General features: G+C 64.2%; 2 protein-coding genes across 3 annotated transcripts; both read right to left on the reverse strand.

The window, feature by feature from the left end:
* Nucleotides 1-452: 452 nt before the first annotated feature.
* Nucleotides 453-8,440, reverse strand: LOC117640952 (aminopeptidase N-like). Of its 2 annotated transcripts, none has more exons than XM_034378005.1 (12): nt 8,139-8,440; nt 4,066-4,393; nt 3,476-3,801; nt 3,244-3,402; nt 2,691-3,168; nt 2,466-2,622; nt 2,079-2,391; nt 1,579-2,005; nt 1,308-1,507; nt 919-1,230; nt 755-836; nt 453-669 (listed from the first exon to the last, which is right to left on the reverse strand). In XM_034378005.1, the coding sequence occupies exons 2-12, from the start codon at nt 4,375-4,377 to the stop codon at nt 508-510; spliced, it is 2,928 nt and encodes a 975-aa protein (XP_034233896.1). In that variant the 5' UTR covers nt 4,378-4,393; nt 8,139-8,440; the 3' UTR covers nt 453-507. The 2 variants fall into 2 exon arrangements, with proteins under 2 accessions (XP_034233896.1, XP_034233895.1); XM_034378004.1 differs by lacking the exon at nt 8,139-8,440 and adding an exon at nt 6,962-7,002.
* A 3,479-nt stretch (nt 8,441-11,919) lies between these two features.
* LOC117641153 (V-type proton ATPase 116 kDa subunit a-like) lies at nt 11,920-19,567 on the reverse strand. Its single transcript, XM_034378288.1, is given in 13 exon segments — nt 11,920-12,026; nt 12,116-12,278; nt 12,360-12,555; nt 12,786-12,890; nt 13,249-13,394; nt 13,887-14,011; nt 14,100-14,209; nt 14,303-14,533; nt 18,566-18,724; nt 18,726-18,830; nt 18,902-19,030; nt 19,149-19,328; nt 19,460-19,567. Coding segments are annotated over 13 exon segments (1,845 nt in total). The 3' UTR covers nt 11,920-11,938.
* Between the last annotated feature and the right edge of the window lie 462 nt (nt 19,568-20,029).

The raw sequence follows: 20,029 nt of genomic DNA on the forward strand, positions 1-20,029 counted from the left end.
GGCCTCTTGGGAGTTCCCTCGACAGTGGCTGGGTTGCGAGTGAGATGGGGTACGTAGACTACTACACACTGACCAAAACCACGGTCTTTCTAGCCAGATTTTCTATTTGACTTAATTTTTTACCGGATCGCACGCAGGCTACCTAATAGCCTCAGTCCAAGAACACGAACTAAACACATCAGAACCAACTACTCGAGGAGAGATTTTCGGTTTTCTTCAACTATGAACCACATAAGCATAGACCAAGCGCGTGGAGTCACCCGAAAAGCAACTTCCCTGTTCGACATTGGAAAATAAAAATCGGATCGATTTGAGAATTTGTTTTCGCGGAGCAAGCTTTGCATCATAACAATATGTTACCTTGGAGGAACCATCTCATAAACGCTGAGAGTCGCAAATGGGCAACAAAATTCAGAAATTAAATAATGTCTTTCGTTACTCCTCGCCTTTCCCCAAATACGGCCCCCTACACTAATCCCTGAAATGGTTCGCCCTTCAGGAGAGAGACTAGCTGCTGGGGCGCACTGTGGCGTTCCCCAGCCACCACACGATCGTGTCGAAATTCTTGTCCATCCACTCGATGTTGGCCTCGGCCTGCTCGATGGACTGCAGCACCTGGCGCGCGGCGGTGCCCAGCTCCTTCTTGTTGTCCTCGGCGAAGCGCTTCAGCTGCATGAACACCAAGAGGACACATGTTTGGGTTTTTCCACAGGGACTGCCACGGTGCAAACAAAGCCAGACCAGGATGACTTACGTCCATCAACTCGTACTTGCTGTTGATCCGCTTGAACGTGCTCCGGACGATGTTGTTGATCATGAACATGGACGATCCGAGGCTGCAACCGAGGACGCGTGTCAAGAGAACCGTCGGCAGCAACGCGCCGCCCCCCAAACACCCCCAACACCCCCAGTACTCACTACTGCAGCACGCGGTCCCACTTGTCGCGCAGGTAGCGCACGGCGAGCGGCTGGCCCACCACACTGCCCGACACGGAGCTGAAGACGCGCGCCACGTCCTGCTTGCGGATGCCCGAGTTGTCCGTCATGCCGCGCTCCAGGAAGCGGCTCAGGATCCACGTCTCGCGCGTGCAGCCCAGCGCGTTCAGCAGCAGGTCCTTCTCGGAGGCGGCGTTGGTGCGCAGGTAGCGCTGCCACGCGAAGTCCCACTCGGCCTGGCCGCCCTTGCGCAGCGCCGTGCAGTACACCACGGGCTTCAGGTTGGCGGGGATCCTGCGCAACCACACCATCAGACCCATCCATTCGCATGCACCTCCTAAGCCCCACAGCGCCACAGCCCGCTCGCTTACGGGTTTTCCCTGTCCGGGTCCGTGGCGTTGCGCCACCGGGAGAACATGTCGAAGGCCGCGTTGACGCACGGCTCGTGTCCGAAGTTGCAGGTCCAGGACATGAGGGACACCCTGGTGAGCACCTTGAGCAGCGGGTCGTTGGGGTGCTCCTCCAGGCCCACCGACTCGTACAGCGGCAGCATCAGGTCCATCATGTAGGCCTGCGGGAAGAAACGGGATAATGCCACCCTTTGGTGGTTCACGTCGGCGAGGACGGCGCGCGCGCACGCACCTTGAACTTGTCGTAGTGGCCGCTGTCCACGAGCATGCTGTCGATGTAGCCGAGCGCGTTGAGCGCGGCCTTCCAGGGCAGGTAGGCCGTCTCGAGGCGCAGGTAGCGCGTCATGTCCAGGGCCACGCCGTAGTCCAGCACGCCGGCGCGCGCCAGGTTGAGGGCGTCGTCCACGAGCTGGGCGCGGTTCGTGGCGGCGATCACGGCCAGAGAGTGCTGGTCGCGGAGCGCGGCGCCCAGCAGCCGCCAGTTCTGCGTGTCGTAGTTGACGCGGTAGAAGCCCGTCTCCTGGATGTTGAAGACGACCCACTCGCCGGCGCGCGCGCCCAGGTCCAGGGTGGTGGAGCGCTGCCGCCGCAGCCAGTGACTGGGCTTGGTGGTGGCGAAGTCGGCCACGGCCTGCGTCGTGAACGTGATCGGCACCCACCTACAGCACCAAGGCAAAGCGTGAGCAAAAGGCGGCCGCAACGACCCGTGCCGCGCGTTGACGGCGTCCTCACCAGAGCGGCTCCGCGTCCGAGGAGTTGGGCCGCAGCTCGAAGCGGCGCTGCTCCACGCGCGCGCTGCCCGTGCCGTAGTCCCTGGTGACGGTCACGACCGGGTAGCCCGTCTGCAGCGTCCACGTGTCCATGATGTCCCTGACGGTGACGTCGAGGGGCAGAGCGTGGTCGCTATGCGCCTGCGCCGTCAGCGCGTCCCACAGGTTGTTCTGCGTGGCCGACGAGTAGGAGCGGCCGCGCAGGTAGCCCGTCAGCCCCGACGTGAACACCTTGGTGGTGAGGAAGTGGTCCATCATGCGGATGATGGACGCGCCTGCAAGTCGGGGTCGTGAGTGGCGTGAGGGGATGATCGATCTGGCAACGCGTTCGCCCCGAACTGCTACTCACCCTTGCCGTAGGAAATGCGGTCGAAGATCTCGTTGATCTCGTCCGGGTTGAACACCTCGATGGACACGGGGTGGGAGGACTGCAGGGCGTCCAGCCCGAACACCATCTGCACCTCGCTCACCACGAACTGCTCCAGGATGAGCCAGTCCGGCTCCACCTGCAAGCGCACGCACATCAAGTCGTTGCTCATTTACGGGACGCACGGCGACCGCGACGGCGACTCACCGCGTCCACGCCGAGGTACTCGACGTAGCTGGCGAAGCCCTCGTTGAGCCACAGGTCGGACCACCAGGACGGCGTGACCAGGTTGCCGAACCACTGGTGCGCCAGCTCGTGCGACACCACGGTGGCGACCTGCTGCTTGTTGCTGGTGGTGGACACGCCCTCCTGGTACAGCATGGCCATCTCCCGGTACGTGATGAGCCCCCAGTTCTCCATGGCGCCGGCCGCCAGGTCGGGCAGCGCCATCATGTCCATCTTGGGCAGCGGGTACGGGATGTTGAAGTACTTCTCGAGGTAGTTGAGCACCCGGGGGCCGATCTGGAGGGCGTAGCGCGCCTGCTGCAGCGCGTCGCGGCGCGCCCACACCGTGAACGAGCCGTTGCGGAGGGTGGCGAAGTCCGTGACGGCGAAGGCCACCAGGTACGTGGACATGGGCACCGACTCCTGGTAGTGGTCCCACACGTAGCCCGGCACGCCGTCCCTGCAGTCAAGCAACACGCACTCACTCGGAGGCCTTCTCCGGGCCGCCATGACTTCGGCGGGCTAGGCTACTCACACCGGCGTGGAGGCGCTGCTCTGCGGCATGTTGGAGACGGTCGTCATGTTCTTGGGCCGGCCCAGGTGCAGCTTGAAGCGCGCCTTGAGCGCCGGCTCGTCGAAGCAGGGGAACGCGCGGCGCGCGTCCGTGGACTGGAACTGCGTGACCGCCACCCACCTGGCGACAAACGAAACATTCAAGTCAGACCGTCGGTGCCAAAGGTCATCTCGCCTCGTCCAGCGCACAGCACCTCGTCACGTTCTTCTCCACGTAGGAGCTGCGGTAGAAGCCCTGCAGGTCGTCGCCCAGCACGCCCGTGAACTTGATCCTGACCCGGTAGGTGCCGGGCTGCAGCTGCATCCTGGTCTGGATGACGTGGAACTGGCGGCGCCGGTCGCGCCGGTGGCCGCTGATGGGCACGCCCGTGGACGCGGCGCCGTCGCCGACGCCGTCCTGGCGCGTCAGCGACACGGAGCGCTCGTCCACGGCCAGGTCCAGCGCGTGCAGCGTCACGTTGTTGGTGGGCTCCGTCACGTTCATCGTGATGGCCACCTCGCCCCGGAACGAGAAGTTGCCCTGCATGGGGACACACACCACGGACACCCACAGGAAGCGTCGAGTATTATTCATAATCGCAGGACGAAAGGAGAGAAGGTCAGCAGAACAATAAATGTGTACAGTGCACGCGCCATGTCCACGCCGCTGGCCTCGCGGTGGCCTTGCAGGGTCGCGGTGGCCTCGCCGTCGCCTTGACGGGGGCTGCCGTGACCTTGCAGTGACCTTGCAGCGACCTGCAGTGACCTGGCCGCGGCGTGGCGTTGGCTTCGTTGGCACACTGACCTGGAGGAAGGGCAGCAGCCTTATCTCGTAGGCGATGGGATGGACACTCCTGGGCAGACGCACGTCGATCCTGTCCACGGCCTTGTCCTCGCCCCTGGCCGCCGCGTCCGCCGTGCCCGCCGCGGGGGCCGTCGCTGCGGGGGCGGGGCAGGCCGTGAGCGAGTAGACGGCCAGGCCGGTGGCCACCAGGATGGCGACGAAGACGGCCGCCACCAGCAGGGCGGCCCAGCGCGGCACCGACAGCGTGCCCGCCTTGCTGAACGTGGGGCCGGACTCCGCCATGATGGTCAGCGCCTCGCGCGACTGGGTCATTCTACGCGAGCCGCGGCTGCAACAGACGGGGCGTTGTTAGGACGGCCGCGAGCACGGCGGTGTCAATGTCAGTGGAGGTGGACTCATTTGGCGCGCGTGCGGACCGCCACCAGTGGACATTCGGTTTGAGCGCGGCTTCGAGCCGGCATTTGTATACCGCACCACTGATGGCCGCGCGGCAGGAAGGAGCGAGAGAGACAGAGTCAAGGTCGAAGGTCGAGGGGCCGTCAACTCAAAGTGTTTGCTGATTCGTGATTCCTCGATTTCCTTCCGGTTTCTGATGGTTTCTTAGAAAGGGCGCGCTCATGATTGTGCGGGTTGCTGCGAGTTGCTTCGAGTTACTGTCCCTCTTCGAGGACGGGCGGCGGAAGGGGCGCACGCTTTCCCGACGGACGCGGAAATGGCCCGTCTGGAGCTCATACCGTGCGTCCCCCTTCGCCGTCTCGGACTCGGCCAGCGCCCCACCGCGCAGTGGCGCGCAGGGCCAGGACCGTGCCACCCCATTACCTCGCCGCCGGCAATCCAATTGCCTCCCCCTCCAACCCACCCCTTCACCCCCTCCCCAAGATTGTGTTAAGCAGCCAATTTTTGCTCCTCAGAGGATACGAGAGCACACGCACACTCGCACGCGCGCTTACACACACGCACCCAATGCTTGATTCACTTTCCCGCCCGCACGCGCAGTGCGCACAGTGCACCGCATGGCAGCGAGCGGGCGGCGCGGGAGATAAAACCAATAAGAGGCCAACGGTGGCGAGGGGGGAGGGGGAGGCGGAAACTGGGAAACGAGTTTCCCGCCAAAACGACGGCGCCGGAAATGGGAAGTGAAATCGGTTAATGATTCAGGCGTGTTTTTCACCAGTGTGCTAGCTGCCGGAGGACGGCAGGGCTCGGAGGGCCTCGGCTCGGCGAGGGCGGTGCCTGGCTGGCGCGGCCCGCGGCAAGGCAACAGGTCCAGCTAGTCCGTGCCAGTCCCGGCAAAGGGGTTTGGCGGCTTGCGTCGAACGTCACACTCACACGCCGGCTGAGGCGAGTCCCGCCGTTCACGTTCAAGGGGTTCAAGGTCCCGACGGGATCGCCGAGGGCCCCAAGGCCGGCGCCTGCCCCCCGCTGGGGGAGGGCAGGGGAGGGGGAAATTGATCAGGCTAAGCTTCGCACTACAAGACTCAGGGCCCGCCAAGAAAGTCCCCGGGCTCTCTTTGCTATTGGATCCGGTTGCCTCACTCCGGTGGCGATTTCAGATCATTTGACGCAAACAGACGAAAGGGAAGGAGAAGGAAAGAAAAAGGGAGGGCAAGGAGCAGGGAAAATGTACGAATGTGTCACTCACTACTCACGCACTGTACACTCACACGTTGCCCACTCACACACGCACACACATACACACACATACGCGCGCACGTAGATAAACACAATGCACGTGGGAAAAAGGGAGTGTCCTGCCTAAAAAACAAGGCGCTCTCCTTCGCATTGTTGTGTGCGGTCGTTCCCCTCTCCTTTCGCCGCTAAACAGCTAAACAGCTAAACAGGGCCCTCCTGCGCGCGGTCGGGCCGCAGGGAACCTCAGAGAACCGCAGGCCCGCGAAGGACTCTACGAAGGACGTGGCGGCCTGCACGGGCGGCCCTGCACCGCCGTCGAGCCATGGTGCGGCCCGGTCATCCGAGCGGGCGAAAGGAAAGGCGATCTGGGAGTGCACACACACGCACACACACACTGGCAGACTGGACCGCGGTCAAAGTGGCGGTTGAGTGGCTCGAGTGTGCCGGGGCGGCGCGAAACTAGAAACCATAAGCAGCGCCAAAAAACGGCAGCGGCGCGCTACTGCACCGCTGCTTCCCCTTCCCCTCACTTCCCCCCAGCCCGGCGACGACGCCCTGGGGACGCCCTACGGCGACGCCGGGGGGTCCTTCGCCTCCGCCACGCCACGGGCGCTACGGGTAGCGCGGCGGGGCGACGGACGCGGGGTTGCGCGACCCGTCTCCGTCAACCGCCACCTAACCGGCGGTGTTCCAGACGCGGGTGAAACAAAAACGATTAGATAAGGACAGAAAATGGGAAGAAAAAGGGAGAGGGTGATAAAGAAGGCGGCAAAGTTGCCTGGCAGTCGGGACGCCAAGCTGGCCTAGGCGGCCGGAATCATCATCGGGGAAACGTGACGCGGATTAATCTGGAGTGCTTTTCTTTGTCGAAGCGGCCGAACTTTGCAGACGGAGAGGGAGGCGGCAGCGCAGCTGTCCCTTCCTCGTTCGCTGTTCCCCGTTCCCGATCCCCTTCCGGCAGGCCGGCAGGCCGGCAGGACGGACTCCCAGGACTAGACCTGCGGAGGGCCGCCGGGGGCAGCCGGGGGCCGCGGCGACGCTGTGACCCGCAGGCCCCAAGCCCAGGCCCAGGGCCCAGGCCGCGGGGCGCAGGGCGAGGGGATCCGCTTTCTCCGTCCCAAACGAGGCTGGCGACTGGCGAAGCAGCGGCAAGCAGCGCGAAGCGGGCATCAAGGACGGGCAGCCGAAACTAGAGCCCGATTACACACTCATACGGGCACTCACACTCACACACACACACACTCACACACGGACACAGACACACCTGAGGCGCATTCTCGGCGGGCGCGACATCGCTGCAGCTGCAGACTCCATGCCGGCCCACGCTCCACGCCGCGCACCGAGGACCGAGGTTGGCGAACTGGAGACTGAGCCACAGCAAAAGCAGCCGGCAGGGTCACCCCGGCCAACGCCGGCCCCAGACTGCAGTGCGTGGAGGCACGGCACGGCACGGCACGGCACGGCAAGGTGAGGCACATATGGGCAGGACGGGTTGGCGTCGCGTCACTGCGTTACGACGCCCGGTTGCCCGGTCACTGGGGCACCGTCTCTCCCTCTTTGTTACTCCTGTTGTTGCCGTCAGTTTTGTGTAACCTCTCTCACTCTCTCTCCGGCGCTCGCCTCGCCAAGCCAAAGGGGCTGATTTACATGTCGCCGGGCGAAACAAAGCCTGAAAACGCCGCGCCGACTTCCGACTCGACTTCCGTTTCCCCAAGGGCACTCCGCGACGACCCCGTCGAGGAATGCGCGGTGCGCGGTGCGGCGTCGAGCCTTGGAGCTGCCGTCGTCGGGGAGGGTCAGGCCGCGGACGCCGCGGACGCAGTCACACCGCGTTCCCCAGCCCGCCAATCGGCTCCTGGCTCACCATTCCGCGACAGCCGCGGCGCGACTTCAGTCAGACAACTGTCAGACAGCCGACGTGTAGCATGTAGTCGCGGCCAGCCCTCTGTAATTTCGGTCGAGTGGGAAAAACCGCCGGCATGGCAGACCGCCTCGCGCTGTTATTGAAATTTTCGCGCCCGTTTCTTGCTCGTCATCCCGACGGGGCTGCGAGGGGCGGCGAGGCGCGGCGGAGGGGCGCCGCGACACGGCGGGACGGCACGGACGGCACGCTTGGGTGCAATATTTCTGTCAGCAGGTCTTAATCGAGGGCCTCGTACGGAGCGGGGACGGGGACGCGGCCAGCGGCGGCAGCCGCAGCCAGCGGCCAGCTAAAGAGCATCAAACAGCACGGCGGCGGTGGGGGAGGTGGGGGGCTAGGGGCGCGGGCGGGGCGGGGCGGCTCGCGACGCAGGGGCTCAAGTTGTCGCCAGAGATGACTAGTTTTATTTCTTGGATACGAGCGCGGCGCGTCAGAACGCCACCCCGCGGCACGCCGGCACGCCGGCAGGCTTTAAAACCCATTTAGAAGCCCGAAGCGGATGCTATTTCTTCCTGCTCACCTGTGCAATCATGTCCCGGCGCTGCCGAGGGCGGAGCTCGACGTCGAGGCCGTGGATCGCTACTCGGCGAGCGCGCACTTTGACACGACGCGGAGGAACGACGTCTTCGAAACCCTCCACTACTTGCGTCCCCGACGGCCGCTCTTGACCGCGCCGACGGCGAGCATGGTCAGGCACAGGCCCTCGTGCTTGCTCATGAGGCTCAAGAGCAGCTTGAGCACGGAGCGGCGGTCGCACGGGCCCCGGCCGTGCAGCATTGTCCGGCAGTGCGGCCGGCGGCTCGCTCTGGCATGGCCAGAGCGCCGGCACGCGCGCCGCACAAATAAACAAGCCCCGGCACCGGGACTCGAACCCACGCCGCGGCCGCGTTCGCGTCGGCCTTCCTTCCGGGGCTGGAGCCCGACGACTTTCACTGGCGGTGCCGCGGCGGCTGGCGCACTGCGAACGTGCGGACTGGCCCGGCGAACGGCGGGCACTGGCCGGCGAGGCGCCTTGGAGGCCCTGGAGGAGAACCTGGAGGAGGCCCTGGAGGAGGGGGACGGCGGCGTCTCCTCACCACGGCCACCACGACCACCACGACCACCACGGCGTCGCGCGCGAGTCCGTGCTCCACGCTTGTTTCGGCCCGCGTGCTCTCGCGCTCCGCTCCGGACCGACTGGCTTGCCTGTGCCAATGGCTCCAATGCCAACACGGCCAACACGGCGCGGCGCGGCGCTCTCCCCACCGCCTCCCCTCCCCACCACCTTTCTCCCGCGAGGCAGGTGATGCTGGTACTTCCCCGGAAGCGCGCCGCTCGGCGTCAGAGTCCCGCGCCACGGCCAGGGGCGGCAGGGGTCACGGGACACTCGGGCCGTGTACAAGCCCGAAGACAGGGAGGGGCATCGCATTCCCACGAGGCGGATACGACAGTCTTGGGCGGGCGGCGTTTTGAATGTCGATGATTCGCCGGTTGGGACGCTGGGACAGGCGGACAGCTCGGCTCCGGGGAAAGCGCCTGCGAAAGGCAGGGTAGGCATTCCCGCGGCGCGGCCGTGCGTCGCGGCGGCGAGATTGCCTACCCTGCCAGGCGCTCGCCCGGCCGAACTGCCGATTTTGTGGTTTTGCCCCAGCAGAAATGGTTACGATTTTTGAGCACATCCGGCCGTGACGGTGCGTACTCTCTTTGAAACGAGTGTCAGGTCAGATGGAAACGAAATTGTAGTGCGTCGGCCGGAAGTGCTTCAAGCCGCAACAATCCCGGGACGAAATTGTGTAATGACATTTAGTGCGTTGTTACGCGCAAAACGCCGGGACGCCGGGACGCCGGGGAACATGCCGGGGAGCAGGAGGCGAGGCCGCCACCGCCAGGCCGGGCCGTTCGGTCTGTTTTGCTTCGAATGGCCGCGTCCGCCCGTCCGCCCCGTGTCCGCCCGCACCGCCTTTGTCGGACCGCTTGGCGCGCGGCCAGCGACGCGGGCGGCAGAACCATTTCGTACCGTGTTTGCGTCGCTCTGTCTCTCTCGCACCCCTACGCGACGTCCCACGAGAGCGAGAGAGACAGAGCGACAAAGCGCGGCTCGGAAGCGGCCTGCAGCCGGAGTCGCTCGTCGTTCGCGCCGACCCGTTCAAAAGCCGCAAACAGCACAAGCCTCCCCTGTGTTTCGCCGCACTCGCTGTAAACAAGTTTTTGTGCGTTGTTGCGGAGGGCTCGCCCCGTGCGCTTGCCCGGGGCCCGGGGCCCGTCGACGAGGAGGGTGATGGCCAGCGACTCGCCCGCTCGCCTTCAGCAACACAAGGACGAGGGCCCGAAAGTCAATCTGCGGCCTGCGCTGCGCGAGAGAGGCGCGAGAGAGGCGCGAGGGTGGAGTGCTCTTCGGCCTCCTCTGCCGTCAGCGGGCAGCACTCAGCGCGCACCGGAGGGGGCCCGGCCCGGCCTGGCGTCAGTGCGCGGCGGTCGGCTGGCACGGCATCGCGATGTGCCGAAAGCTCGGAAAGCCCAGCCGCGCAGGGCGGCGGGACGCTCCGCGGTGACCGCCACACACGAGTCACACGACACACCGGCGCGAGGCACAAACGTCCCGCCTCCCCCACTCCTTGCCAATCATCACGGACAACGCGATTAGGGACCTGGACCTGCGGTAGGACGCGCACGCGCACATTCACTAACACCAAAACACAAACACGCGCGCGCTCACGCACACCTAGACGCAGCGTGCAACCGCTGCTGCTCACCGCGCTGCCCTGCTGAGGGCGGTGCTGGGGGCGGTCTTGAGGGCGGCCACTCCGAGTCCATGGCGCGCACCCGCACGGTGCTCCGAGGGGCGCCGTCGTCGGGGACGTCGGGGTTGTTGGGGTCCTGAGACCCAGCCCGCCGGCGAGGCGCGGCGCGGACACGCGAGGCGTCGTCGTTGCGACGGTCTCCGCGACGGTCTCCGCGACGGTCTCCGCGACGCTGTGGCGGCGTGGCGTCGCGGCACTTGGACTCAGCGCGACTAGATGCTGGCGGTCCAGACTCAACTCAATCAGCTGGCCTTCCCTCCCTCGCCCGCCGGCCCCTGCGCTCCCCTCGGCCCAACACTTGCCGCCAGGACGGCCAGGACGGCCAGGACCTCGCGCCTGCCACTGCTGGCCCACTGGCCACTCCCCCACCTCGGCCAGATCGGCGGTGACAGTGAGCGGCGAGCACGCAACACGAAAGGGAACCACGGACCAGGGAACCTGGCCAGCTACATGATCCCCTTTCGCTTCCCGTGCCGTCCGTGGCGGCAGTGCCGGCGGACCCCGACGCCCACACCAAGGCCTATGCGGCCGCCAGGGACTTGGGGATGCACACGTAGGCCCACGGACACACACTAACTTGAGGGGGTTCACCCGCTGTGTTGTGCTGCCTATCTGTCAGGCCCCTGTGGGCTAGGTGGTCACCCTCACTTTGGCACGGGGCTGAGTCCTCCGCCTGTTGATCCGGCGCGCTCTGGCTGGGGTGGCGGGCGTGTAGTGTAGTAGACGAGGACGAGTGAGTGGATGAGCTGGAGCTAAAGCCATTTCCACGGCCGCGTGAGACAATCCGCGACAGGCCCTGGGCAGGCCGCGAGAGGCGCCGGGTGGCGGGGTGGCCTTGGCCGTGGCACGGTCGCCACCACCGCGGGCCGCCACTCACACCAGGCCACGACGACGGCGTGGCAGGCGCGGCGACGGCGTCGCGGCGTCTCGCGGATTCGATTTGACACGACGAGATGACGAATTTCGCTCCCAATTTCGGCGCCCCATCTTTCGAGTGGGGTGGCTGCTGGCGCGCATTATGGTGATCGACGGCGGCCTTGCAGCGCGGCGCCGTGCAAATCAATAAGCGGCCGGAGGCGCCGCCACGTCGGCATCACGTTGTTTATAACGAGGCGTCCGCCACGGCGGCACGGCGGTCGGGTCGGGATCCGTGTCGCCGGAAAGTGTCGCCGCCGAGCGCCACGCGGCCAGGCGGCCAGGCGCGCCTCAACGTGCGCAGTACGTCCCGGCCTGTCTTCAAGGCCCTCAAGGGCCTTGTCGCTGTCACGCTGCCGCCGTCAACCTCGCGCGCCGCCTTGCCATTTTCCCCGCAAATTAATTTGGGCGCCAGCGAGTAGTTTGTTTTCCCGTCGTAGGGCGGCGCAGGCCTGGGCAGGGCTGCCGCGGCAGTAAAGCGCTTATCGCGTACAGATGTGATGGCGGAGAGCGCGGCCCGCGGGACTGGCGGTCGACGCGGGGCTGGCGCTGACGAGAACGCGCAGAGCCAGGTGGCAAACGAAAAGAAGAAAACGATTGATCATATTCACATTCACATTGCAGTTTAATCTACGGATTGAAAAATAGTCTTGAAAGAAAACGGACGAAATGGGTACCCTTCCCCTTCGTAAAACTTGCTCATAAACTCCACCCTGAAAATTAGAAAATGATTATTTGTTTCTGTTCGACGTTGAAAATGGACAGGAGGCCTTGAGTAGAGGGTTCCGGTGTGTGCACCGACCAGTGCAGTCGCAGCGTGTGCAGGAAGGCGGACAGTCCCTCCATGAGGACGAGGATGGCGACGGTGAAGAAGGCCCAGCCGGCGAACAGCAGCGGCAGCGGCAGCACCCACTGCATGGCCAGCCCCTTGCGCAGCACCATGGACCACAGCACGTGGGACAGCTCTGGGCGGGGCGAAAGAAGCCGATGATGGACTCCCGACCGGAAAGAAGCAGTGTTGGGGACAGTGCGCGATCTCGACTCACGAGAGTGTGCGAGCGAGAGCGCCCAGAGGCGGAGGTAGGACGCGGTGTGCGACACGGTGGACAGGACGTACTCCACGGTGTGGATGCACTGGTGCACCATCATCTCGCCGAAGGGCTCCTCGTCCTCGGCCGCCTTGTCCTCGCTCTGGTCGTCGCCGTCCTCGTCGTGGCGCCACGTGACCGCGTCGTCGTCGTCCTGGGCGGGCGTCGTCGCGCCCGTCGCCGCCAACGAGTGCGCGCTCTCCGCCACGGCGTCGTCCTCGGCGACCTTCGCGTCGTCGGCGACATCGGCGTCGTCGTCGTCCATGCCGCGGATGGGACTCAGGACGGGTCGGACGGCATCCTGGAAACAGCGCGGCTCGGGGCAAACCGTCCGTCGGAATCATGAATACATTATGAAAATCCATTTCTTGATGTAGGCGTTACGTTTCTCGGTCGCTGCGGTCGTCGTCGCCGCTGCGTGCAGAGGACGTACGCCGGCCTGGCGAGGAGCATGAAGGGCACGCAGGCCAGGGCCGAGTACAGCAGCGCCTGCGCCAGAAGCAGACCCAGTTCCAGAAGGAGACGTGCCGTGTCCGGACGCAAGCGTTTCCGACAAGTCGGACGGCGACTGTACGCGCCTTGATTCAGATTCGGATTCAATTCGCGCCGAGTACCCGTCATTCATCATCAATGTCGCGCCCGGCCGTCGGCATGCCGTCGGGCTGTACCGAGTTCCCAGTGCACCGAGCGTCGCCCAGCACTCGCCGGCCGGCTGACAGACGGGCCGCTGCGAAATACTCATTCCCAGACCCATTAGGGCAGCACAGCCCACCCCTTTCCGGGCGCGGGGTGGGGGGCTGGGTTTCGCCCCCCCCCCCCCTCCCCTCTCCGGCGCCATGCCACCAACCTGCTCCACGCCCGCCTGGCCCCCGTACATCCAGGGGCTGCAGGCCGAGCCCGCGGGGAGGTCGGGGTGGTTGCGCAGCATCATGTTGATGAAGGTGATGAGGACGGAGGGCGCGCACCCGGGGGACAGCGCCACGTCCTCGGCGCCTGCAAGTACACCGTCAGACAGTCGCTCGGCGCTCCACTTTGTTTGCAACTTTGTGGTGTATGCTCTGCGGGCTGTCGTTCGGGAAAAGCTTATGCACGGGGTGCCAGGTAGGCTGGCGGCGAAGGCGGCGCGGGGTGTCGCCGACTGTTCCCACCGCCCCGCGGCCAAGCCCGCGGCCAGGCGGCCAAGCGCGGCCGAGACTCGGCTGTGCTCGGCGCCCCGCTCCGCCCTAAGTGAGCAAAATTACCGCCGCGCCGAGGAAAGCACCGCGAGGGCCGCGGGGCCGCGGGGCTCGCTGACACACGCCGCCATCTGCCATCTTTGTCTTTGTCGCGTCCATTATGTGTCCGCAGACAACGAGCCGAGTCACTCTGGCGGGGAGTGAGTCCTTTCTTCTACCCGCCGCGCGGGGCCGGGCCGCGGTTGCTACGCGAGAGAGCTGGGGCGGCTAACTGGCGGCATCAAGCCCGACGCCGCGCGCTGCGGTATACCTTGCTCCGGCCCGTACTTCCACCACTTGAACACCATGAGGGCCGCCAGGTAGCCGAAGAGCAGCAAGAGGAACAGGATCTTGGGCAGGAAGTCGAGCAGGATCATGACGGGCCTCCGGTTAGCGCTGCGTTTGCGAACAGGAGCGGTGGGAACGAAAAGGAAGGATAGAGCAGGTCTTTGGAGAACTGCTTCAAAAGGGGGGAAACGCTTACACGTGGTTGAAGACGCTCAGGCTCACTCCGAAAACCATGTGAATTATGCCAATTATGATAGACAGCTTCATTTTGAAGGAGTTGAGGAAAATGATTTTGTTCTCTGCAAACTGAAAGGGGTTTGTGAGTGGAGAAACGAGCAAAACATAGGCGTAACAAGTGAAATTTTGATTTTTGTAGCTGGAAAAAGGCATTTTGCGTACCTGCCAGACCGGGTCCAAGCCTATGGGGTAAGGCACGCCCTGGTAATGCTTGGAGGGGTCCAGCGTGGTGGGGCCGGGCTGCAGCTCGGACAGCGGCGGGGCGGACCAGGCGGACCACCCCACCAGGTTCACAGACACGGAGAACAGGTCATTGTACATGAGGCCGGTGTACATGGAGAACAGCCCCATCAGCAGGATGATGTACCGGCCGCCGAAGAAGATGGTCATGATCTGGGCGCAACGAACTGCTGCTTGACACAGTGCCGGTGTAGGAGGCGAACTGCCCCCGTCGGCGCAGAGTCCCCCCGGGTGCAAAACGCCTAGGGCCATAGAAACCCTGGGGAAACCTGACGACTAGGTTCAATGTACCCAGGGGTACAAAGCGCCTAGGTGCCAGGCGAATTGTCCCCCGGGTACAATGGGCTAGGCGAAATGTCCCCCGGGGTACATTTTGCCTAGGCTTATTGTATCCCCCCGGTCGGAGGAGGATGCACGTCGCCTAGGCGCAATGCACCCCCCCCGGATACAAAGACCCTAGGCGAGGAGTATCCCCTCGGCCGGCCGGAGGGGGATACAAAAAGCCTAGGCGCAATGCACCCCCCCCCCCGGATACAAAAATGGGAAAAAAAAAGAAAAAAAAAGGGGGGGCCCTTCTCCCACCTCCGAGATCGGAGGGCCGCCTGCAACTTCGGTGGATCGGGGGAACCGGTGCTTTACAGGCGGCGACCCCAGGGGTTCTATCTGTATATGGGCCGGGCTTGAAGGGCGGGTTTGACAGTCTCTCTCTGCCTTGAGAGCCTTTGCTTTTCGCGGGGTGGTCTGTACCAAATGTACACCCGCTGTCCGGCGCTCTCTCCCAAAAACATACAGCTTTTTTAAGGGCCAGCTTCAAAGGACTTATCATCTCCCCCCGACGAATCAAGGAGGACCCCCCCGCGCCCAAATTTAAGGGTGGCTGGATTGACGGATCGAATACTCCGTCGCTCCAGTGCCGAGGCCAACCCGCCGAAGCGCAGTTGCTTTTTAGACCCCCCAGCGGAGTGGCCAGGTGAATGTGACTCTGACCACTACGCTATCAAGCTTGTACGTCTGGCGTCGTGTTGGACGACGGGTTTGAGTTGCAGTGGAAGGAAGCCAGTCGAAAAATGTAATGAAATGATGGGAGTCGATCCCAGGCCCCTACTCCCGGGACCGCAGGACTATTGCCGCTCGCCCACCACGGCCCATGATGAATGGAGCGGCGGGGGGCGGGGTTTTGACGCGACAGGAATGGACCGCCCCGGTAAAAATTTCACAAGAAGTTTGGGGAGTCGAACCGCCGACCTCAGCACGGAGAAGCGACCCCTCTACCCCCTAGACCACCACAGCACATGAAATTTTGTTGGCTGAAGTCACGGTTTTCAACCACACTGGGCGAGGCAGTAAAATTAAATGTTAATTTTTGTTAGGATTCAAACCCCCCGACGTCTGGGACTGTTCTACACGGCTCCGCTCTGATGGCCTCGAACCGTTCCACAAAAGAAAGGAAATCAAAAAAAAAAAAATTGAGATGCCGGTATTCGAACACCGCACTGTGCAAATGTTACAGACGTTCGATCGCATTTGCACAGTGCGGTGTTCGAATCCCGGGCATCTAAAATTTTTTTTTCGATTTCCTTTCTTTTGTGGAACGGTTTGAGGCCATCAGAGCGGAGCCGTGTAGAACAGTCCCAGACGTCGGGGGTTCGAATCCTAACAAACATTAACTTTTTAATTTTTACTGCCTCGCCCAGTGTGGTTAAAAACCCGTGACTTCAGCCAACGAATTGCATGTGCTGTGGTGGTCTAGGGAGTAGAGGCGTCGCTTCTCCTTTGTGGGGTCGGCGGTTCGACTCCCCAAACTTCTTGTAAAATTTTTTACCGGGTCGGTCCATTCCTGTCGCGTCAAGACCCCGCCTCACGCCGCTCCATTCATCATGGGCCGTGGTGGGCGAGCGGCTAAAGTGGGCGGTCCCGGCAGTAGGGTCCTGGGATCGACTCCCATCATTTCATTACTTTTTTCGACTGGTTTCCCTTCCACTGCAACTCAAACCCGTCGTCCAACACGACGCCAGACGTACAAGCTTGATAGCGTAGTGGTCAGAGTCACATTCACCTGGCCACTCCGCGGGGGGTGTCTAAAAAGCAACTGCGCTTCGGCGGGTTGGCCTCGGCACTGGAGCGACGGAGTATTCGATCCGTCAATCCAGCCACCCCTAATTGGTCGCGGGTGGGTCCTCCTTTATTCGTCGGGAGGAGATGATAAGTCCTTTGAAGCTGGCCCTAAACAAGCTGTATGTTTGGTAGAGAGCGCCGGACAGCGGGTGTACATTTGGTACAGACCACCCCCCGAAAAGCAAAGGCTCTCAAGGCAAAAAGAGAGACTGTCAAACCCGCCCTTCAAGCCCGGCCCATATACAGATGAGAACCCCCGGGGTCGCCGCCCGTAAAGCACCGGGTTCCCCCCATCCACCGAAGTTGCAGGCGGCCCTCCCATTCGGAGGTGGGAGAAGGGCCCCCCTTTTTTTTTCTTTTTTTTTTCGATTTTTTTATCCGGGGGGGGGGGGTGCATTGCGCCTAGGCTTTTTGTATCCCCCTCCGGCCGGCCGAGGGGATACTCCTCGCCTAGGCTCTTTGTATCCCGGGGGGGGTGCATTGCGCCTAGGCGACGTGCATCCCCCCTCCGGCCGGCGGGGGGTACAATAAGCCTAGGCAAAATGTACCCCCGGGGGACATTTCGCCTAGCCGCATTGTACCCCGGGGGACAATTCGCCTGGCACCCAGGCGCTTTGTACCCTGGGTACATTGAACCTAGTCGTCATGTACCCCCGGGTACCCCCTTTTCCCTAGGGGTTTTGACCCCGGGGGAATCCGGGGGCCGGGGGGTAAACCCCCTTTCACCCGACACCCGGGTCCCTTTGGGCGCGCGAAAAAACCAACCCCCCAAAAACGGGCCCGCCCCTTTCTTTTCCAGGCCGCCTTTTTCCAAGGAAGCACCATGGCCAGGCGAACCCCAAAGGGCCCCTAAACCGGCCCCGGTGGCCAAAAAAAGGGGAACATAAACCAACCCCCCGGGGGGGGAACGGTTTTTACCCCCGGGAGGGGAGGGCCGGGGGTCACTTTTTTCCCGGTAAACGGGCGCCGGAGTAGGGGTTATGAGGGTTTTGGGGGAAGGCCCCCCGGGAAATTTTGGTGGGCCCCGGGGGGGGGCTCGGGCGGGGGGTTCACTTACAAGGCCCCACCGGGTGCTTCCCCCACCGGCCTCAACCACCCGTTTCCCCCTTTCTCCCCCCGTTGGCCCCAACCGGGCGAACGGGCCTCCCCCCCTCCCCCGCCCTGGGGGAAAAAAGGGGGCGTGCCTGGGGGGCCGCCGGGTTCCCCGGACGGGCAAAACCCCCGATAGGGGCCTTTTTGGGCCCGCCGTTTAACTTTTTTGGGGGCGTGGGGGTCAGGGGGGTTGGGGGCCTTGACCCCCAAGGGGGCCCCCGCGGGGTCCCGGCACGGCCGCCCGCCCCCCTGTTTCCTTTAAAACCCAAAAGTTGGGCCCAAGGGGCGAACGCCCCACCCCCCCCCGGTTTCCCCGGCTGCCACGCCCAGGCCCCACGGGCCCCCCCGCCCTGGGACGTTTGGGCCGGAAAAGGGCGTGGGGTAAACCCTTTTTTTGACCGCCCCCCCCCCCGGGTCCCTTCCCCCCGGGCCCACCCCGTGGGGGCCACCGGTAGGTCCCGCAAGGCGCACGCCCGGGGGGTTCACGCCCCGGGCTGGCGCGCCCGGGCCGTGGGCCCGGGGAAGGGGATGGGGCCAAACCCGGGGCCCCTTGGTCCGGCCACCGGAGGGGTCCCGGAAGAAGGTTTACGAACACCGGGGCTTTTGGGGCCCTCCAGGGGCCTGCCGGGGCGGGGTTGGGGGGGGAACCCGAAAAACCTTTGGGGCCGCCGGGGGGGTCGCCCCGGAAAAAATGCCCCCTTTTCCCCTCCCCCGCGCGGGGCGTCTTTGGGAAAAAAAGGGCCTGGGGGGCCTTTTCCGGGGGCCGGGTGCCCCCCCCCCCTTCCCCCGGGGGCCTTTACCATAACTTTCCCCGGCCCCCTTCCCGGCCTTTTTTTCTCCCCGGGCCCCCCCGGGGGCCCCGCCGCGGTGTCATCAGGGCGGAGGAGGCCCACTTAGGGCCGCCGATTGAAATGAGCCGCCGGGAACATTCGCAGTCAGCATCACCGAATCCGAATATGGATGACGTTCCGCGCTTACGGTCTTCGGGTCCTTGACGAGGTCGTCCAGGTCGGCCTGGCGCAGCAACACGTTGCCGCGGCTGACCCTCCACAGCATGGTCTCGAAGGCGGGCAGCCGCTCCCTGGGCAGCACTCCCGCCGTCACACTGCAAGGCGTGAGGCGGGCCGTGTCACTCATTTAGCTTTCCGAAGTTGGCGGTCGCGGTCAAGGAGTTGGGCCACTCGCCGTACCCCAGTCGGCCGCGGTCCTCCCCGGCGAACACCTTCGAGGGCAGCTCCTCCAGCTGCGAACACGTTCCGGATTGGTCAGCTATCTGCGGTTACGTCAGGGATCCAGGCCGAGAACGCAACGCACCTCCTTCAGGAACACCTGCGCCTTCTCCAGCACCTGCTGCATCTCGGTCAGCTCCACGAAGCTGGCCTGGAGGTTGGCGGCGTTGCGGCTCAGCTCCATGATCTCACTCTCCGTTTTCTCGAGGTTGGCCTGGCGAGGGCAAAGGGTAAGGCGACGCGCCGTGCGATTCGAAGCAGCAGTCAAGCACCGCGCTTCACGACTGCGGACGACTGCGTAGATGCACCGACTTGGAGCACCCCCTGCTGACCTCCATCTCGATGATGTCCCTGGGGTTGAGCGCGGGCCGGGGCTGGTGCCGCGGGGTGTCCACGGCCACGCCGTCCTTCCCCATCTCCTCCTCGATGTACCGCAGCTTCCTCTCCAGCTCCTCGCAGCGCCGGACTTCGTTCACGAACTTCCTCATCATGGGGTGCACCTCCGCGTTCAGCTACGAGGAGGATCTTGTTTCATTCCACACGCTCTGAACACCGCTTCGTCGCTCTGTCTCTCTCGCACCCCTACGGGCCGCCTTACGGGAGACAGAGCGGCGACGGGGCGGCATCGCTCGGGCTGGCTTACGTCTCTGAACTCGACGACGCCGGCCTCCCCCAGCATGTGGATGGAGGCGAAGGCGGCCTCCTGCTGCACGAACAGCTGGCACAGCACCACCTCCTCGGAGCGGAACATGGCGGCGCCCGGCGCGCGCGCCGCACCGCCAGCACCGCCGCCCGTTGGGTTGCCTGGCGCCCGGCGCTGCTCGGACGCGGGGGCGCTCGACGCGGACGCGGCGGAGGGGCGCCGGGCCGGGGGCTCGGAGTGGTGGGGCACGTGGGCGAACAGGTGGCGATGCCTGCCGGCGAACCGCTAACCTGGAAAGCGATGTCCGCGAGTCGACGCGGCACACAGCAGTGCAAGGTCGCCAGCCTCGGCGCCGACAACAACAACAACGGCTGCAGCAACAACAACAACAACAACAACACACCACTACGGGGACGGGGACAGCACAGCGTGCGGCGCGGCGCTTCCTAGCTTCCTAGCGCTTCCGCCCGGCGCTCGGCCTGCATTGTTCGGACGGTGCGGCCTGTGGCGTGGCGGCCTGTGGCGCTGCGGATGGCGAAGGCAAAGGCAGTGAGCTCCAATTCCCTAATT

The sequence above is a fragment of the Thrips palmi genome, unplaced genomic scaffold (genome assembly GCF_012932325.1).
Source record: "Thrips palmi isolate BJ-2018 unplaced genomic scaffold, TpBJ-2018v1 HiC_scaffold_15, whole genome shotgun sequence".
Taxonomy (NCBI): domain Eukaryota; kingdom Metazoa; phylum Arthropoda; class Insecta; order Thysanoptera; family Thripidae; genus Thrips; species Thrips palmi.

Excerpts from the sequence above, each read along its gene's own strand:
- LOC117640952 (XM_034378004.1), bottom strand. The coding sequence starts at position 6,990 with ATGTCGCGCCCGCCGAGAATGCGCCTCAG. Across the intron at positions 3,802-4,065 it reads GGCTGCTGCCCTTCCTCCAG|GGCAACTTCTCGTTCCGGGG; the intron begins GTCAGTGTGCCA and ends GTCCCCATGCAG. Across the intron at positions 670-754 it reads GCAAGTACGAGTTGATGGAC|CTGAAGCGCTTCGCCGAGGA; the intron begins GTAAGTCATCCT and ends GTGTTCATGCAG.